This window comes from Phyllobates terribilis, unplaced genomic scaffold (assembly GCF_046119375.1).
Source record: "Phyllobates terribilis strain yellow unplaced genomic scaffold, ASM4611937v1 Scaffold_8__6_contigs__length_399053987, whole genome shotgun sequence".
NCBI lineage: Eukaryota > Metazoa > Chordata > Amphibia > Anura > Dendrobatidae > Phyllobates > Phyllobates terribilis.
Window position 1 is genome coordinate 94,261,116 of NW_027362768.1, and position 20,515 is coordinate 94,281,630.

The window sequence follows — 20,515 nt, forward strand, 5'->3', positions numbered from 1 at the left end:
CCTTGTTTGTCCTGCAAGCCGCTAGAATAATGTCCATATGAGTGGAATAAAGGACTTTTAACCTTAAGGATTGGGTGAGTGCTGCTTTTCAATTTTACTTACGATTATTTTCAAGTATCAGCTATGCACCTGTAAGGGGGAAGACAGGGGTTTAAGTACTTTCAGAGCAAGGGATCCGGAACTGCCGGGGCCGTGCCTCTGGCTGCAGGAGGAAGACAGACTGCGAGCACAGGAGTCAGGTGACTGGGAAGCTGGGGGCGTGTCCAGAGTGAGAACTGGGAGGTCAGGTGACCGGGAAACTGGTGACGTGGGTAGAGAGAGGAAGAGGCGAGGACGTTTTGCACGGGAAAGCGGAGCTGGGTCCTGCTCAGCAGAGCAGTGTGAGAGGGTCCAGGCTCCTGGCTCCAGGACTGGGAGCAAGAGCTGAGTGCAGTGGACTGGAGGAGTCAAGCTGACTAGAGAAGAGATGCAGGGTCGGTGGAGCCGGGCACGTGAGGTGACGTGTTATGGACTAGGGGCTCAGCGGGTAAAACCGGAGACCGCCCGCTGCCGTCAGAAGACGGAGCATTGTTTGGGCGGGGAAGCCTGAAGAAATTAACACCGGCCTCAGCTGGCAACTGCCTTGTGGAGGAAAAGAGTCAGCTAAGTGTAAAAACTGTCGTTTACAACCGGTTTGACTCTGCTATATCTAGTTAAACTTTGAACTGTCAGTTAAAGACTTTTACCTGCTACTTTCCTTGTTTTCCCCCATATTTTCCCCTGTACTCCCTGCGTGGAGATTTACCCTGTTATTATAAACTTCCCCTGTTTATTAACCCTGTATTGGCTGCTCTGTGTTTCTGTGTCGCTGCATCTAAAGTACCCGTGTTACACACCACCCAGAACAATCCTAAAGAAGTTGATTTTGGTCAGAATGTTTTACGGATAAACATTCCTAAAATTGATGCCCCTTCATCTTTATTCTACGTGGTCTGATTCATCAAAGTGTTTACACCAGAAATCTGGCATAAAACACTTTTGAAAAGCCACAACATTTTTGCACTGCACGAGGTGAGCAAAAATGTTGTGACTTTTGATGTTTTCATGCCGGTTTCGGCCAGTTCTAGCAAAATGGGCAGAGCTGGGATGGGGCATGAAGACACCCATTTATCAAATTCATAACAAGCCATAATCATTATTCCGATCTCTGAGTATAATATCATTTGTGGCGCGATGTACAGAGGAGCATGCCACTTTTAAGACACACCTGATTCATTAAGAGGAGTGTGCCTCCAGTACCCTTATCTGACTCCAGCACCCCCCTTATCATCTGACTCTAGCACCCCCCTCATCATCTGACTCTAGCACGCCCCTCATCATCTGACTCTAGCACGCCCCTCATCATCTGACTCTAGCACCTGCTCATCATCTGACTCTAGCACCCTGCTCATCATCTGACTCTAGCACCCTGCTCATCATCTGACTCCAGCACCCCGCTCATCAAGACTGGAGTAAGCAATACCTGTCTTGATTAATTGGGGCCTACATGTGACAAATTTGTGAATAGTTACACTGCATTTCAGCACTAACAGTGGTGTGAAAAAGTGTTTGCCCCCTTCCTGATTTCTTATTCTTGTGCATGTTTGTCACACTTAAATGTTTCAGATCACAAAACAAATTTAAATATTTGACAAAGATAACACAAGTAAACATAAAATGCAGTTTTCCATGGACTCATTGATTTGCATGGCCAAGTGCGATCCGAATATTGTATCAAACTCAGGCATGCTGCGATTTTTTTCCCCCTGAACCGGCTCTGTCCGAGGAAAGAAGTCCGACTTGTGCACGGTCCCATAGAATAACATTGGTCTGATTCCGGTGTTTTGTCAGATCGCACTCAAACCAATAATATTGTCGTTTGCATGAGGCTTAAGATATATTAGGACCTTAATTAGAATTTTCCACTGAAAAATAAAATGCCATTCACACTTGGAGGTGCACATTTCTTCATGATTTCTTCTGTTTTAAGGATCTGATTTCCGAGGCCTCACTTTACCTTTTCAATGCCACAAAAAGAAGATTCTTTTACAGAGAGGTAACGATTCTTATACCACGTACATGGCAATCCTTACATTTACAACGACCGCGATATGAAGAACATCAGAAGGTATTTTGCTATTATGTTTATCCCTTTCTCTTATGTTATATAATGTATATAGAAATATGTGTTCTTGTACAAGGCTTTTTTTTTGACTGCCCAAAAGTTAGTGATTGCGACGGCAGGACGCCTGCATCATCACCACTTCATTCAACTGCAGTTGTGGAGGAACAGGGGCTCAAGACCCATATTATAATAAAAGTTTGGGATCTCAGCATTGAGTCACTTTGCGATCATACATTTATCACCCATCCTGTGTTTAGGTCATAAATGTCCCTTACAGCACAACTTTTATAAAGTGAAACTGTCACATCCACAAATGGTATTTACCATTTAAATCCTGCTTAGCCGGCTTACTGGAGCAGCAGCAACAGGGAGAAAATAAAGTTATATTCTCTCTGCAGCTGCTTGCTTCCAGTCATCGGGGCGGTGCAGGGAGCTGGTACAATTATAGCTCACATAATCACTTCCCGGAATTTTGATTGACAGCCTGATCTGCACACACGTACGTTGCACACGTACATTACAGAGTTGGCTGTCAATCAAAGTGCTGAGGAGTGATTACAGCATACTAATTTCATAGTGAACCATGACTGGAACTGTTCCCTTCAGCGCCCATATGGCTGGAAGGGAGTGGCTGCAGGGAGAATAGAACTTCATTTTCTTCCTGTAGCTGCTGCTTCAGTAAACCGGCTAAAAGGGATTTAAATGTCCTACAGCTTACCATTATATCTACAGGCCAGTGAACTGTCCTCCGTAAACGGAAACTGTCACCAATTTTATCATCTGTCTGAGGTCGGCAAAACACTAATGACAGTGACCCTAATTGTGTATTAGTGCATTTCATGCAGTAGTTCTAATAAAATCACAGTTTTTCTCCTGCAGCACAGAGCTGTGTTTTATTTTTTTTATTACTTTGCTAATGAAGTTGTTACATTATTTTTAAGGCAAGTGTAATTATCAGCAGCTCTAATATAAATTATGGAAATGATCCATACACTTTACATTATAAAGGATGTGGAAATAAAGGAAAATACATACATTTCACTCCAGAATTTTTAATGGATGATGGTCTCCTTCCAGTTTATGGGCCAAGAGGTAAGAAACTAAACAATTTATTACTCGCATATGGCTCGATTCATCATTTGCAGGGTTTTCTAAAGTCTTTTTTTTGTCATGCAGTATTCACTGATGTTTTTTTGCGCCAAATTCATCAACATGGCACATGCAGTTCACCAATTTTGCACAAGGTCAAAAATGGTCTTTTTTTCCTGTCTTTAACAGTTTTTTTTTTTACTTTTTTAACTTAAAAAGTCCAGCAATTTTCAAAATGTTATTAAAATTGTTCAAAAATTCCTGGAGTACATGGAATCTCTCCAGGAGGGAACTGGTGTAAATTTGTGATTAAATTTAGCAAATTTTTAAAAAGTTGTCAATGATGAATCACGAGAAAACATCTGGAAACCCTAAACTCTGCCCACAGTGGGAACTAATAAAACAGGCGAACACTGAAGAAATAGATGTAAAAAAAAGGTACAATAGGAAAGATGAATTTGGCGCAAAGATAAAAAAAGGCGTAAAACATTAAAAACTAGATAAAAAAAAACTGGTGCAAATGCAATAATGAATCGAGTCCTTAGTGTTTTTTGTCGTCTGTATAAATATTTATGTATTCTTGTTTACAGAATCCATATATTAATCTTGGTTATATTTTATTTTATTTACTGGACATTATCTGTTTTATAGTTTTTATCTTCACTTTCGTCAGGGAAGGTGTTTCTCCATGAATGGGCCCATTTTCAGTGGGGTGTATTTGATGAATATAGTTATGAGAAGCCTTTCTTTATTTCACTTGACAACAAAATTAAAGCAACACGGTAAGTTGTTGAGGTGTTTTTATAGTATAATATTGAATAGATGAAGAACATTTATGTCATTTTGAATGATTCTCTTGATAATCAATCATTATTAAAGGGGTTGTCTCATTTTTTTCTGCTGAGAATGATAATCTTTAAAGTAAGGCAAAAGGTCATTTCACCTGACGAACGAGCGTTCTGCTCGTACGTATGGTGATCGGTAACCTGTATACACTTCAGGATTACCGGAAAAAGAGGTTTCCTAGGAATGCTCATTCCCGATAATAAAAGATACTTCTAATCTTTGTGGATTACCTTAAGCCTGAACCGCAAGACATTGGACAATGACGCAAGGATGTGCAATATTTTGCGCCATAGCCATAGTCCTGTATCTTGCAGGTTTTTTATTTTTTATATTGATTTAATTTCTGCTGTATTTCGTTTTAAGGTGTTCCTCTGAGATGGTGGGCATGTACATCTGCAAGAAACGCTCATGTTCTGATGGAGAATGCATCGTTGACCCTCAGACTGGGAATTTAGAAGAAGGCTGTATGTTCTTAGTGAACAGCACTCAAAGAGTGAAAGCATCAATAATGTACATGCAATCTTTATCTTCGGTAAGTCACTACATTTTATGACTCTTTTGGTTTTACAAAAAAAATATCACCAACACATTAAATTTGCATAATTGGCATTATTTTAAAACAAACAAAAAGCACCAATATCACATCAAGACAAAATTTTAACTTTATCTGTTCACCATAATAACATCCAGTGATCTCAGTTGATCTGTAATAATGCCATATAGTGCAGCCACAAAAAAAAATCAATGCATAAGCTTAGATTACAAACAACCAAAGCCTACTATGACCTCGGCCTACACATCTTATTTGGTCAAGGTCATAGTATAAGAAACAAGAAGAGATAAATATCAAAATTACACTTTCAGAGGTGTCATAGCAAATCTTAATCAGTGACACCATCACACACCTAACTACTTTGGCCGGGAGGATTTGGCACTTGTATGCCCTAGTCTCCTTTCCTTTAACCTATAATATATCTAAACTTTTATGAGCATGCTCATGCTTCTTTCAAAATATTGTCAAAGTTTTCTATTTCATACCATATTAATAAAAAATATATATTGTATAACCTGTTGCCAGATTTCACAATCCAAACGGCACACATTGTTATTCAATAGACCTCTTAGACCCAATGAGTCATCCATGTCCGATTGGCTATAAAATTCTGATATAAACCCATTAACATTCTATGACATATACACCCACCATGAGCACTTGTTAAGTAGTGATGTACTGTATATATATTTCATGCTGATCACATGTTTACTGCCTGTGTTCCCCTACAATCAGCTGCAGGACCCTGGCTGATATACATAGCTGGACACCTGCTGAAACTGTGGGGACTAGTAAGAAAACTGATCCCCCCTCCAATTTAATTCTTTAGATGTCCATCAATTAGCTAGTATTGCCCTATGTAGTTGTTCTCTTCTATCTGATTTGTTCTCTTCATGGGTTCTCATAGTGACTCCTACCCCCAATTATGTGCCTTTATGTTATCTGAATTTAGTCATGATCTCAGTCACTATTAGTTCCTATATGATGATATTATCTATAATGAACCACAAACAATGGACAATAGAAACTCCTATCTCAGTCACTGATGATGAATATACAGCTCCTTTCATACAGTTATAATGTAGAGGATCAACAACAGAAACTCCTATCTCAGTCACTGATGATGAATATACAGCTCCCTTCATACAGTTATAATGTAGAGGATCAACAACAGAAACTCCTATCTCATTCACTGATGATGAATATACAGCTCCTTTCATACAGTTATAATGTATGGGATCACAGTTCATCTTTATTTATAAGGAAGGATAATCAGATATAGATACTCGCTCTAGCTGTCCATGTAATGCTATGCTAATGCACTATGGGATTTATAGCAGAGCCTAGAGGAATAAAATGCAGGGAAAACTCTGGGAATTGAGTTAGAGGCTGAAACAAAGAAGAGTAGGGAACTGCAAAGAACTGAGTACACTGTTTATAGGAGAAATGCAGTGTAATAGACAAATATGGGGGTTGGTGGAGGGATGGAATGAAAAATTGCTGGATAGCTTTTTTAACAATTCTCCTTCCTAATACACAGACAGAATATTGCTATATGGAATGTTTTTCTACAAAACTGAACACTCACATTACACTTTCTGCTACGCTTTCTGGAACTACAAAAAAAGCAAGAGATTGCCTGTTTGGAACAATGCTAGTATATAATACTTCTGAGAAAACCGGATTCTCTTTAGAGGTGTCTACTACTTTTACCTTGATGCCCTATCCTTAGGATAGGGCTTCAATGTCTGATTGGTTGGGGTCCGACACCCGGCACCCCCGGCGATCAACTGTTATCAATGGCACTGGCCGCCGGCCGGAAGTACTCACTTGCGAGGCTTGCATGTCTACTTGGCCGTAAAAGTAGTGGACAACCTCTTTATTAGTAGTTGGTTAACTTGATTCTATATTGTGTAATTTTGGGGGGATAGAGGAATATCTACCAAATAATTTTTGCATACCCTTTCTTTCATCAATGCAAATATTGTATATGGTAAAAATCACGATCTCTTGATCAGTTGGTCCTAGAGGTACATATTTTTAATAGTGATATGCATTGTATCGGAAGATTTTAATCATCTTGTTGTTACTTTTTTTTTGTAGGTCGTAGAATTTTGTTCTGAACATGACCATGATAAGGAAGCGCCAAATATGCAAAACAAAATGTGCAGCTATCGAAGCGCATGGGATGTTATTAGAAGTTCAGTGGACTTCAAAGCCACAGCACCAATGTCAGGAACAGAGCTCCCAGCACCTCCTGCCTTCTTATTGCTACAGTCCAGAGCGAGAGTGATTTGTCTAGTTCTGGATGTGTCTGACAATATGGTAACACTAATTAGCACTCTTATTGTGTCAGATTGCTTTATACTAGAGAGCGCTAATGGTTTGTCTTGTAATTAGATATTAATGGTATAGTTAAAATTCACAGGACTCTGGGTCAGTGGCCATGTTGATAGTCTGTGGCTACTGGTCCAAAGCCCATTCAATTTCGTCCCACATGCCGGCATCCCCTGCTCCTATTCTGACTAGAAGGTTCAACTCAGAGCATGCATGATGTTGGGCCGAGTCTACTAGTCAGAAGAGGTGCTGGGGATGCCGACAGGTAGGAGAAGATTTGTAGGACTCTGGTCTGGCAGCTATGGGCTTCCGATGTGGCCACTGGATCAAGGTTGAGCAAGTCATTTTGCTGAACTCTAATTATTTGCTTACTTTTAACATACAGTTGAAACCAGAAGTTTACATACAATATATAAAAAGACACATATGCATGTTTTTCTCAATATCTGACATGAAATAAGAATAAACTTTTCCCGTTTTAGGTCAGTTAGGATTACCATGATTTTTAATATTTGCCAAATGCCAGACTAATGAGAGAGAGAGAATGTTTTAAGGCATTTTTATTACTTACTGCAAAGTCAAAAGTTTACATACATTTCATTAGTATTTGGTACCATTGCCCTTAAACTGAATGACTTGGGTCAAACGTTTGGGATATCTTTCCACAAGCTTCTCACAATAGTTGGTCAGAATTTGGGCCCATTCCTCCTGACAAAACTGGTGTTACTGATCCAGGTTTGTAGGTCGCCTTGCTCGCACCTGCCTTTTCAGCTTTGCCCATAAATTTTCAATAGGATTGAGATCAAGGCTTTTTGATGGCCACTCCAAAACATTGACTTTGTTATACTTAAGCCACTTTGTTACCATTTTGGCAGTATGCTTCAGGTCATTGTCCATTTGGAATACCCATTTCCGCCCAAGCTTTAGCTTCCTGGCTGCTGTCTTGAGATGTTGGCACATAATCTTCTTTTCTCATTATGCCATCTATTTAGTGTAGTGCACCAGTCCCTCCTGCAGCAAAACAACCCCACAACTCGATGCTGCAGCCCCCGTGTTTCACAGTTGGGATGGTGTTTATAGACTTCCTAACTTCTCCCTTTTTCCTCCAAATGTAACGATGGTCATTATGCCCAAAAAGTTAAATTTTAGTTTCATCAGACCACAGGACATGTCTCCAAAAATTAAGGTCTTTGTTGCTGTGTGATTTTGCAAACATTAATATGGCTTTTTCATGTTTTTTGGAGTAATAGCTTTTTCCTGGCAGAGTGGCCTTACAGCCAATGTTGATACAGTACTCGTTTCACTCTGGATATTGACATAATCTTACCAGCTTCCGCCATAATCTTCACAAGGTCTTTTGCTTTTGTCCTTGGGTTGATATGCACATGTCAGACCAAGCACATTCATCTCTGAGACACAGAACCAGTCTCCTTCCTGAGCGGTATGATGGCTGGACATTCCCACCTTGTTTGTACTTGGGTACAATTGTTTGTACAGATGAACGAAGCTCCTTCAGGTATCTTGAAATTGAACCCAAGGATGAGCCAGACTTGTGCAAGTCCACAATTCTCTTCCTGTTATCTTGGCTGATTTCTTTAAACTTTCTCATGATGCTACACAAAGAAGCAGTGTGTTTCAGGTGTGTATTAAAATACATCCACAGGTGTGTCTCTAATTAACTCAGATGTTGGCTCAGTTACTGGCTTATGCTCTCCATTAACTCCCAATCACAAAGATGTCTTGCCAGATAGATTTTTTAGCTCCTCTTGGTGTTTCCCTGTTGCAGGCTGAAATGACACATCCAACAATCTCTCATCCCAAAGAGTAACACTGGTTACTTAAAACATTTATAGCACTTTTACACTTACAAGTATGGCACTGAGAGAAGCTTTTCCAATGAACATCTATTAACCAATCACAAGTTCATCAGGCCCACCGCCTACACCAGTGTTCCCTAACTCCAGTCCTCAAGGCCCACCAACAGATCATGTTTTCAGGATTTCCTTAGTATTGCACAGGTGATGGAATTATTGCCTGTGCAGGTGATATAATTATCACCTGGGCAATACTAAGGAAATTCTGAAAACATGATCTGTTGGTGGGCCTTGAGGACTGGAGTTGGGGAATCCTAGCCTACATGACCCAACTCTATCATCCTCATACCACTACTGGTCACTTTGCTATCTCAAGGTCCACTCTGTGACACACTCACCAGACCCCACTTGACAAAGCAGCAGTATTACTCCCCTCTTCTAAGACTCATACACTCTAAGGCTAGTGGCCTATTCCTTTTTAATACCTGCCAACCTCAAGTCCACCACTTCCTTAGCCTTTCAGTCTTCCCACCTCAGCACAGAAGGACAAGCTTGCTCTTTAAGTTGACCAAGATCTCATCCCATCTAATGCCTGGACCCACAGCATTTCCAGTTTGCGCATGCTCACAATGACCCCAAGTCTCATTGTTACTTGGGTGTTCCTCTTCCCACGACACATCTCTTCTCCAGACATTTCTCATTTCTTCATCTGGTAACAGCACCACATACAACCCATCCTTCAGCAGACCTACAAAATAATACATATATAACGTGCAACATTACATGAGTACTTGGTATAATCAATGATATCTGAGCAGACCCACAGTAAACTTGTACTTATATGAACAGCCTAAAATAAAATATACATGCATGGGTAGTCCATAGGCTGTAAATAATTAGAAGGCTCACCCACCTTACAAGGGAATGATTAGTTAGATGAACATCATTCATCACTTAAGCCTTGAGGTTACTGTATAGACCTTTTTATATTTTGTCATCATATCTCCATTTTGCTGCCTTTTATGAGATAGAGGTTTCCACAGTTTGATTTTACTAGTAAATATTTTATAAATAATAATATTTATAAATAACTCTTTTCTAACAGCTGAAAAAATCCAAGAGTCCCGAGGCACCAGTGGATAATCCTTAAAAAGTTAGATTTTTATTCCATAGTATTAAAAAGTCACAATAGGAAGGCAATGTTTCGGCCATGTATGGCCTTTCTCGAGCCTCAAAATACAGCTATGATGGACAGGTAACATGACAATGGTTTATACATCTCTCCTGATTAATGGGATTCACGTCTTCCTCCTCATCAAGGCCCATCCCGGATGTCATGGTAGCAATCTAATACACCAAGGAAACAACAAATCACCATAAAATCTTATTTCCAAGCAATTGCTGTGTGGGAAAAGGAAAGAACAAGAGAAAGAAAAAAGGAAAAGAAAAAAAAAGAAGGACAGGATTGGGAGGGAAAAGAAGAGAAAAAAAGAAGCATTGTGTGCAAAAATGCTACAGATCCTATATACACTGCTCAAAAAAATAAAGGGAACACTTAAACAACAGAATATAAGTAAATCAAACTTCTGTGAAATCAAACTGTCCACTTAGGAAGCAACACTGATTGACAATCAATTTCACATGCTGTTGTGCAAATGGAATAGACAATAGATGCAAATTATTGGCAATTATCAAGACACACTCAATAAAGGAGTGGTTCTGCAGGTGGGGACCACAGACCACATCTCAGTACCAATGCTTTCTGGCTGATGTTTTGGTCACTTTTGAATGTTGGTTGTGCTTTCACACTCATGGTAGCATGAGACGGACTCTACAACCCACAGAAGTTGCTCAGGTAGTGCAGCTCATCCAGGATGGCACATCAATGCGCGCTGCGGCAAGATGGTTTGCTGTGTTTGTCAGCGTAGTGTCCAGAGGCTGGAGGCGCTACCAGGAGACAGGCCAGTACACCAGGAGACGTGGAGGGGGCCGTAGGAGGGCAACAACCCAGCAGCAGGACCGCTACCTCTGCCTTTGTGCAAGAAGGAACAGGAGGAGCACTGCCAGAGCCCTGCAAAATCACCTTCAGCAGGCTACAAATGTGCATGTGTCTGCACAAATGGTTAGAAACCGACTCCATGAGGGTGGTATGAGGGCCTGACGTCCATAGATGGGGGTTGTGCTCACAGCCCAACACCGTGTAGGAAAATTGGCATTTGCCACAGAACACCAGGATTGGCAAAGCCACCACTGGCGCCCTGTGCTCTTCACAGATTTGCAGGTTCACACTGAGCACATGTGACAGACGTGACAGAGTCTGGAGACGCCGTGGAGAGCGATCTGCTGCCTGCAACATCCTTCAGAATGATCGGTTTGGCAGTGGGTCAGTAATGCTGTGGGGTAGCATTTCTTTGGAGGGCCGCACAGCCCTCCATGTGCTCACCAGAGGTAACCTGACTGCCATTAGGTACCGAGATGAGATCCTCAGACCCCTTGTGAGACCATATGCTGTTGCAGTTGGCCCTGGGTTCCTCCTAATGCAGCACAATGCCAGACCTCATGTGGCTGAAGTGTGTCAGCAGTTCCTGCAAGATAAAGGCAATGAAGCTATGGACTGGCCCGCCCATTCCCCAGACCTGAATCCGATTGAGCACATCTGGGACATCATGTCTTGCTCCATCCACCAACGGCACATTGCACATTGCACCAGACTGTCCAGGAGTTGGCGGATGCGTTAGTCCAGGTCTGGGAGGAGAACCCACAGGAGACCATCCGCAACCTCATCAAGAGCATGCCCAGGCGTTGTAGGGAGGTCATACAGGCACGTGGAGGCCACACACAATACTGAGCCTCATTTTGACTTGCTTTAAGGACATTATATCAAAGTTGTATGAGCCTGTAGTGTGTTTTTCTACTTTAATTTTGGGGGTGACTCCAAATCTAGGCCTCCATTGGTTAATAAATTTGATTTCCATTGATGACTTTTATGTGATTTTGTTGTTAGCACTAGTGTTGAGCCACCCCGTAGTGTTCGAGTTCGGTTCGGTTCGTCGAACACCCGTGTGTTCGCCGAACTGTTCGTCGAACTGTTCGTCGAACACCTTCGAACACCGTTAAAACCAATGGCAGGCAAACAAAAACACATAGAAACACATAGAAAACACCTTCAAAGGTGTCCAAAAGCTGACAAACTGCTCAGAAGACATAACTAACACATGGAAAAGTGACAAGTACATATAGTCATGCGAAAATAAAAGAGGTGGAGGAGTAAAAGGAGGGGGAGACACAGATATAGGCATGTCATGCCCTTCTAAAATCCAAAAAGTGAGAAGCCGACACGGCCAGTCCGCTCCTGCCCGTGCCACCTCCGTGTCGCCGGGTTTGTGCCAGAGCCGCGGTGAACCCTGACGGCCAGCCCCCCTCTACCAATACTGGTGCCTGTCCGCTGGTGGGTCGAGCGAGCCCCCCTGTGGTGGAGGCAGCTCTAAGCTTTTTAATTTAAATTGTCTCTCTAATTTGAATGAATACACCTTAAATCCATTTACAAGGATCTATTGGAGGGCAAGTCTCATGCCAGCAGCCGCGGTAATTCCAGCTCCAGTAGCGTCCACTAAAGCTGCTGCAGTTAAAAAGCTTTTATAAGGATCGAGCTCGGCTGTCCACCGCAAAGCATCCTACTGCCAGTCCCAGCCCCTATGCCTTGGGGTGCCTCCTGATGCTCTTCACTAAGTATCCCATGGTCCCGAAGCATTTCCTTTGAAAAAATTAAGTGTCTAAACTACAGGTGGTGCAGCTTGCTTAACAGCCGGGATAATCCGCTCACTAGCAGACACTGCTACTAGGCACAAAGTATTTCCTGGGCTAGATGCAGTTAAAAATTTGTAATTAGATACTCTCGTTGGATGCTGAGAAAGCATTCCATAGAGTCTCCTGGCACGCCATATATGATTCTCTTAAAAAGCTTGGGGTAGGGGTCTAGGGGACCCTTTTATAGCCAAAATCACGGCCCTGTATCGCAATACGTCACCTAGGCTGAAGATAAATGGAACTGTAGCACCCTGAGGGCTCGGTTGCTACAGACGTATTGCACCTCACCCAGAGGTGTGATATCTCACTCTCAGGTAAGGATGGAGTGTGGATCAGGACCCGACACCTGCATGCATTACACCACATTGCCGTGGGGCAGGGCGACCAATATGCCCCTGAGATGGGCACGACAGTCCCTGTCCCTGGCTGGAGTGGGGGGAGGGAACACTGAGGAAGGGGAACCCTGTAGTGCAGGAGCAGGGAGGAAGCAGTTCCTGGGTGCATTGAGAAGGGAGTATAAAAGGTGGGCACCATCTTAGTTCAGTGCAGAGAAGTCTGAGCAGAAGTGGCAGGGAGCAGGGGCTCTGCATGAGCTCTGCTCCGGAGGCGGGCCTAGTAACAGAGGCCCAGGCCTGGAAGAGGGAGAAGGAAGGAAGAGGAGCGGAGAAGGCTCCAGGAACGAGGAATGAAGGGATCCCAGGGGTGCGGACGGGCGAGTCGCCACCGCACGCCCGAATCCACCTGCGTGGAGGGGTCAGGCCAAAGGGGGAGACCGGTCCCTGAACTAGTGGAGGCAGGAAACGACCCTCAGCTAGAAACCGGAGGCTCTGACATTTTATGTGGCGCAGCCCCTCGCTACACCCGCTAGGAAGGCACCACATAGGGTCAGGGAAACTGGCGCCAAGTTTACCAAGAGGAGGCCCGAGGCAGCCGGACAGAAGTGTTGGTAAGAAAGGCCAGACAAAGGACACACAAAGGGGGTCCTGTGAAGTGCTCCAAAGTTATCTGGGAGTTGTCTGAGCCCCTCACCTGGTGAGCACAGTATGACTTGGGCAGCCGTTACCTGCAGACGTGGTCTGGATAATAAGAACTGTGAGTAAAGGCCCTGAACTGCATCACTGACTCCGTGTCGTTACTGCTGCTGCCCTGCACCATCACCCCCATCCTCCGCATACACTGCCCTGAGGCTATACTCCTCCCGTGGGGAGTTATGCTACGCTCTGCTGCACCCACAACACCAGCCTCAGTGGTCTGCCCTGTAGCGGCGGTTCACTCTGACCGCAATCCACGGGTGGCATAGTTGGACATTTAAACATGAAAACCACATAAATAGTTCCGCCACTGGTTTGACCGCCCTGAGCCACGGAACTGGGTCGCCGCCACAAAGACTACAACCACCAGCATCCACCAAAAAGGGTCCGGCTCCGGGTGTCCCAAGGCCCAGGGGGTGCGTCAGAACATTTTCATCACCTTTCACAATCACCAATGGGACAAGGCAGTGATGTCCTCTGTCCCCTCTCTTATACATCCTAGTGACGGAGCACCTGCTCTCATCAATTCGCCATAACCCCAATATTAGGTGGATTGAGGTGGGAGGCACCGAGTACAAGTGCTCTCTATTTGCTGATGATGTCCTAGTATATATCACTCAATCACATATATCCATCCATGCTGTTATGGCTGAAATAGATCACTTTGTTACATGGTAAAATTTTAAAATCAATGCAGCGAAGTCTGAGGCCCTCGATGTCTCCCTCCCCAAATCCATATAGGATTCCATCCAGTCCAACTTTCCCTTTGCCTGGCCCTCACAGGGTATCAAATACTTAGGAATTCCTATTCATAGAGACCTCTCCCATCTATGTTATCTTAATTTTGGGCCCTTTATTGAACAACTCTATACAGACCACGGTTGGCAAGTTAGAACTGTAAGATTCACTACGTGAACCACTGGTGTTTTGTGGAAAAGCACATGTACACTGCGTTCCAAATTATTATACAAAAAGTGTTTAGGAGTGATAAGGGAAGAATTTGTTTGTTTGTCAGTTAAACTCATTGATGGTGATGTGTGTCAGGGCTCTTTATATCACTGTAAGCAATTGCAGACACCTGTGCTAATTAGTTTGGCAGGTGTGTCCAATGAAAGGCAAGACTACTTAAGAAGGCTCTCTCACATTATTAAGCAGCCTACATTTTCTGCCAAAATGGGAAAGAAAAAGGATGTGTCGGCTGCTGAGAAGCAACAAATTGTGGAGTGTTTAGGTCAAGGCATGACTACAATCAACATTGTGCGATGATCAGGATGAAGTGTCTTGGCAATCAAGAAGTATGTAGCTGATTCACAGTACACACGTGTGCGTGCTGATAAGGGCAAATTGAGGACTCTTTCCTACAGGCAATTACGTCAGGTTGAAAGAGCAGCGGCAAAAAAGCCTTGTCATAGCAGCAGACAAGTTTTTGAAGCTGCTTGTGCCTCCAACGTCCCCCGTACAACAAGATGCAGGGTCCTTCAGAGGTTTGCAGCTGTGCATGCGCCATCCTGTCGACCTCCTCTATCCACTTCACACAAGCAGAAATGGCTCCAGTGGGCCAAACATTACATGAAGACTGATTTCAAAACTGTTTTGTTCACGGATGAGTGCCGTGCAGCGCTCGATGGTCCAGATGGATGGAGTGGAGGATGGCTGGTTGATGGACACCCCACGCAAACACGGCTACAGCGCCAACAAGGAGGAGGTGGAGTAATGTTTTGGGCTGGAATCATGGGGAGAGAGATTGTCGGCCCCTTTAGGATCCCTGAAGGCGCTAAAGATGAACTCCATAATGTATGTGGATTTTCTCAAACAGCACTTCCTGCCATGGTTCAAGAAGAAGAACCGTGTATTTCACAGCAAGATCATTTTTCTGCATGATAATGCACCATCTCATGCTGCACATAAAACATCTGCATCTCTGGCTGATATGGGCATAAAAGGGGACAAACTTATGGTGTGACCCCCATGCTCCCCTGACCTCTACCCCATTCAGAACCTTTGGAGCATCATTAAAAGGAGTGTCTATGATGGCGGGAGGCAGTTCACATCTAAGCAACAGCTCTGGGAGGGTATTCTGTCCTCATGCAAAACAATTGAAGCAGAAACCATCCAAAACCTGACAAATTCAATGGACGAGAGAGTTCAGAAGCTCCTTTCGAACAAGGGGTCCTATGTGAAAATGTAACATCACCTAGAATAAAGTTTTGAGTTGAAAACTGTTTGATTTCAGTTTCTAACAACCTGCTAATGCTTATAATTTCAAAAATGACCATTTTTTTGGTCTTTATTAAAATAAAAAGGTTGATCGAAAAGTTTGGGGGATCTAAGAGTGTGGCAACCCAGTAGTCATGATTACTTCGAATTCTGACAATATGAGGGTCATGCTGCAGGTAGTGCAGCAAGAAGGCACTTATGTGCCTTGCGCATCTCGGAGCCCCAAAATTATTTTCCGGGCTAGATGCAGCTAAAAATTATTTTTAATTTTAAATCTGGTGAAGCTTTAGTATAGATGGCCTAATAGGATCAGTGCTGCACACTGCTACAAAGCCCAAATTATTTTCCAGTCAAGATACAGATAAACATGATTAGTAATTTGAAAGCTTAAAACGGTTGGTAGGGTGATTTTAACCAATCATCAAGCTTTTACTCTCCCCAGGATGACACAGGGGTAGAAAAGTCGTTTCGGATCCATGATTTGTTCATCTTTATGAACGTGAGTCTGTCTACATTATCAGTGGAGAGCCGCGTGCGCTTATCTGTCAGCACACCACCAGCAGCGCTGAACACACATTCAGACAGAACGCTGGCTGCGGGGCATGACAAGATCTCCAAGGCGTAAGTGGCTAGCTCCGGCCATTTATCCAGATTGGAAGCCCAAAAAGAGCAAGGGTCCAGTGACACAGTCATGGCTTCAATGTTTACTTGGAGATACTCCTGTACCATCGTCTCTAGGCGTTGACTATGTGTCAGACTTCTTGTCTCCTGTGGCCTTGCAAAGGATGGGCTAAAAAAGTGGTGAAATGATTCCGCAAAATTGATGTTACCAGCAGATACTGTGGTTCTGTTACGGTTTGAGTGCTGAACACTTGACGGTCCCACGGTTGGCAAGTTGGAACTGTGAGATTCACTACGTGCACCACTGGTATTTTGTGGAAAAGCACATGTAAGATTCTGCAACAGTCTCTGCTGATACTCCTGCATGCGTGCATCCCTTTCTATGGCAGGAATAATTTCTGCAAATTTACTTTTGTACCGGGGATCTAACAGTGTGGCAACCCAGTAGTCAGGATTATTTCTAATTCTCACAATTCGAGGGTCATGTTGCAGGTAGTGCAGCAAGAAGGCACTCATGTGTGTTGCGCATCCAGGAGCACCAAGTCCCTGTTGTGTTGGTGGCGAGGTAACAATCATGCTTCCTTCCTCTGTCCTCTCCCCCCAACCTCGCACAACAGAAATGTGATCAAGGTCTCCCTCATCTGATGAGTCTTCCATCAGTTCGTCCTCCACTTCTTCCTGGGCTCCTGCACCTTCCTCACTAGTTTGGCTGCTACCATGCGCCCTGGTAAAACCATCTCCCCCACCCTCACATGCCTGCCGCCTTGGTGCTGCCGCCCGTCTGGACCTTGCAGATGTTAGCCCTTCTGCATACAACTCCTCCTCCTCTACTTCCTCCACCTCCTCTTGCGCCACCACCTGACTCCGAATTCTGTTTAACATGTGCTCCAGCATGTAAATCACCGGAATAGTCATGCTGATAATGGCATCGTCAGCACTAAACATCTTCGTCGCCATTTCAAAACTGTGCAGAAGGGTGCATAGGTCCCTGATCTGAGACCACTCCTCCAGCGTGATTTGCCCCACCTCTGAATCTCGTTGGCCCAGGCTATACGTCAGAACGTATTGCACCAGGGCTTGTCGGTGCTGCCACAGTCGCTGCAACATGTGCAGAGTTGAATTCCACCGGGTAGGCACATCGCATTTTAGCCGGTGAAGTGGCAGGCCCAACGACTTCTGTAGAGATGTAAGTCGCTGAGCTGCGGGATGCGAACGGCGGAAGTGAGCACACAGCGACCGTGCCCTCTGCAGAAGGCCATCTAGTCTGGGATAGTGGGCTAAAAATTGCTGGACAACCAGGTTCAACACGTGAGCCATACAAGGCACGTGTGTGACATTGCCCCGGCGAAGGGCCGCACCCAGGTTTGCAGCATTGTCGCACACGGCCTTCCCTGGTTTCAGGTCCAGTGGAGACAACCATTCATGAAATTGGTTCTCCAGAGCTGACCACAACTCCTCAGCTGTGTGACTCACATTTCCCAGACATTTCAATGTAAAAACTGCCTGATGACGTTGAGCCCTACTGCCAGCATAGTAAGGAGGTGTGCAGGATCCCTTCTGCGCAGTTAGAAAGCTTGTGGCATGACCAGACAGGCTTTTGGTGCAGGTGGAAGACCGAGAGGAGGTTGAGGAGGCAGAAGCAGTGGAGGAACTTTAACATAAAGAGGATTGACGCACAACTCGTGGGGACGGCAAGACTTGGACAGCAGCCCCTTGTCCTGCTGTCACCATAGTTACCCAGTGCCCAGTCAGCGACATGTAACGCCCCTGTCCATGCCTACTCGTCCAAGTGTCTGTGGTGAAATGCACCCTGTCACACACAGAGTTTCTCAAAGAAGCGGTGATGTTGTGTGCGACATGCTGGTGGAGCGCAGGCACACCTTTCTTTGAGAAGTAGTGCCGACTGGGCATCTGGTACTGGGGCACTGCGACGGACATAAGGTCTCGAAAATCCTCTGTGTCCACCAGGCGGAAAGGCAGCATTTCTGTAGCCAAGAGCTTGCAGATGGTGAAATTCAACCTCTTAGCTTTCTCATGGCTAGGAGGAAATGGTCTTTTACTTGTCCACATCTGAGGGACCGAGGGCTGGCTATTGTGCTTAGACGGGGTTGATAAGGGTGTCCCCGGCAAACTGCCGGTCTGTGAGGAAGATGCAGGCGGACATGTTAGGTTGCCTTGATCCAAAGGTGGTGCTATCGATGTCGGACAGCGCTCAACACCAGCTGGTGTTACCACCTCCAAAGAAAATGATGACCTGCCAATCACGCTGGCTGTTGCGGGTAAAGAGGTGGCAGGTCTGCGCCCCAAAACAGGTGTGACTGCTGTCCCCCCAGTCACAGAGGATGAAGAGGCCGCGGATGCACAAGATATGGCAGACGGTGATTGGCCCGGCCGGCTAGGCCGCATTGTAGCACACTGAGCTTCCCACTGCAACTTATGCTTCATGTCCATGTGCCGGTTTATGCATGAAGTACTCAAACTATGTATTTTTTGGCCTCTACTTAGCTTTTGCTGACAAATGTTACAGATAACACGAGTTGGGTCATCTTTATCGATCTGAAAAAATGCCCAGGCTATGCAAGGCTTAGCACCCATGCGACCTGAAGAGCCACCACGACTTGTGGTGAGAGGCAGAGTTGTGTTTGAGGATGCAGTTGTTGACGTGCTTCCAGTACTACGTCTCTGTCCAGGAAGGCGCAACCTGACCTCGTCGTCACTAGCATCTTCCTCCACCTCCTCTGCTGACCTCATCTCTTGGCTGACTGTGGGTTGACAGTAAGTGGGATCTCCGACCTCATCATCATCACCCTGTGCGTTATCACACCCGTCGTCTTCAGAGCCAACCTGTTCCTGCCCTGACAAAAAACTAAAGTTGTCGCTCCAATCAGGTATTTGAGTCTTATCATCGTCTTCCTCATTGTCTCCACCAACAGGAGTTACAGTTTGGGAATGAGGGTCTACATTATGGTCAGAACCTTCTGAGTCTGGTCCTGGATCCGACTCATAAAGATTCTGGGCATCAGTGCAGATCATTTCCTCGTCTGGATTCACAGAAGCGCTGGAGTCGACCTCTGATTCCCAGGCTATAGTATGAGTAAACAGCTCTGCAGACTCAACCATCTGTTCTACCTCATACTCAGACGGGAAGCTGGAGATTTGGGAGCTGTGAGGAAGCAAGTGCGATTTGGGTGACACCTTTGAGGACTGGAGTATTTGTGATGTTGAAGTTGATGTGGAGGAGAGCCCACTTAAAGGAGCACTTGATATCCGTTGAAGCACCTGCTGTTTTTGTGCCTCATCTGGAATTTGTAGCGATTGGCGTGGCCGTAAGAAAGGGATCTTATCACATTGTCCGCTAAAAGAAGTAGACATTTTAGTTTGGCTGGAAGATGGTCTTTCTTCTGCAGATGTTACTGTTGCTTTAACACCTACCCCACGGACACAACCTTTTTTCCCCTTCCCAACACGCCTATTCCCCTTTCCACCAGCAGCAGGCCTTTTTCCACTCATTTTGGTGGTTAACTAATTCACAACTCTGGAGTTGTTTGCACAAAAAAACAATGGATGGTAACCGAGCAGAGCTGAGTGGCCAAACTGTGGTATTAGGCCAAAACTATTGGCTGGGTTAGATGCAGAAAAAAATTATTTTGAATTTGCAACCTGATGGAGGTCAGTATAGATGGACTAATAGACCAAGTCCCACACACTGCTAGAAGCCCAAATATTTTTTCAGAGCTAGATGCAGAAAAAAATTATTTTTAATTTGCAGCCTGATGGAGGTCAGTATAGATGGACTAATAGACCAAGTCCCACACACCGCTAGAAGCCCAACTATTTTTTCAGAGCTAGATGCAGAAAAAAATTATATTCAATTTGCAACCTGCTGGAGGTCAGTATAGAAGGACTAATAGAACAAGTCCCACACACTGCTAGAAGCCCAAATATTTTTTCAGAGCTAAATGAAGAAAAAAATTATTTTTAATTTGCAACCTGATGGAGGTCAGTATAGATGGACTAATAGACCAAGTCCCACACACTGCTAGAAGCCCAAATATTT

At 44.4% G+C, this 20,515-nt stretch overlaps 1 protein-coding gene across 1 annotated transcript in view; it reads left to right on the forward strand.

Moving 5' to 3' along the window:
• Window positions 1-20,515, forward strand: part of LOC141156774 (calcium-activated chloride channel regulator 3A-1-like) — an 85,546-nt gene that overhangs the window by 43,250 nt on the left and 21,781 nt on the right. Inside the window, exons 2-6 of the mRNA XM_073643152.1 lie at window positions 2,009-2,146; window positions 3,085-3,235; window positions 3,906-4,014; window positions 4,442-4,610; window positions 6,735-6,956. Coding sequence (XP_073499253.1) covers window positions 2,009-2,146; window positions 3,085-3,235; window positions 3,906-4,014; window positions 4,442-4,610; window positions 6,735-6,956 — 789 coding nt within the window. The remainder of the gene's footprint in view (window positions 1-2,008; window positions 2,147-3,084; window positions 3,236-3,905; window positions 4,015-4,441; window positions 4,611-6,734; window positions 6,957-20,515) is intronic.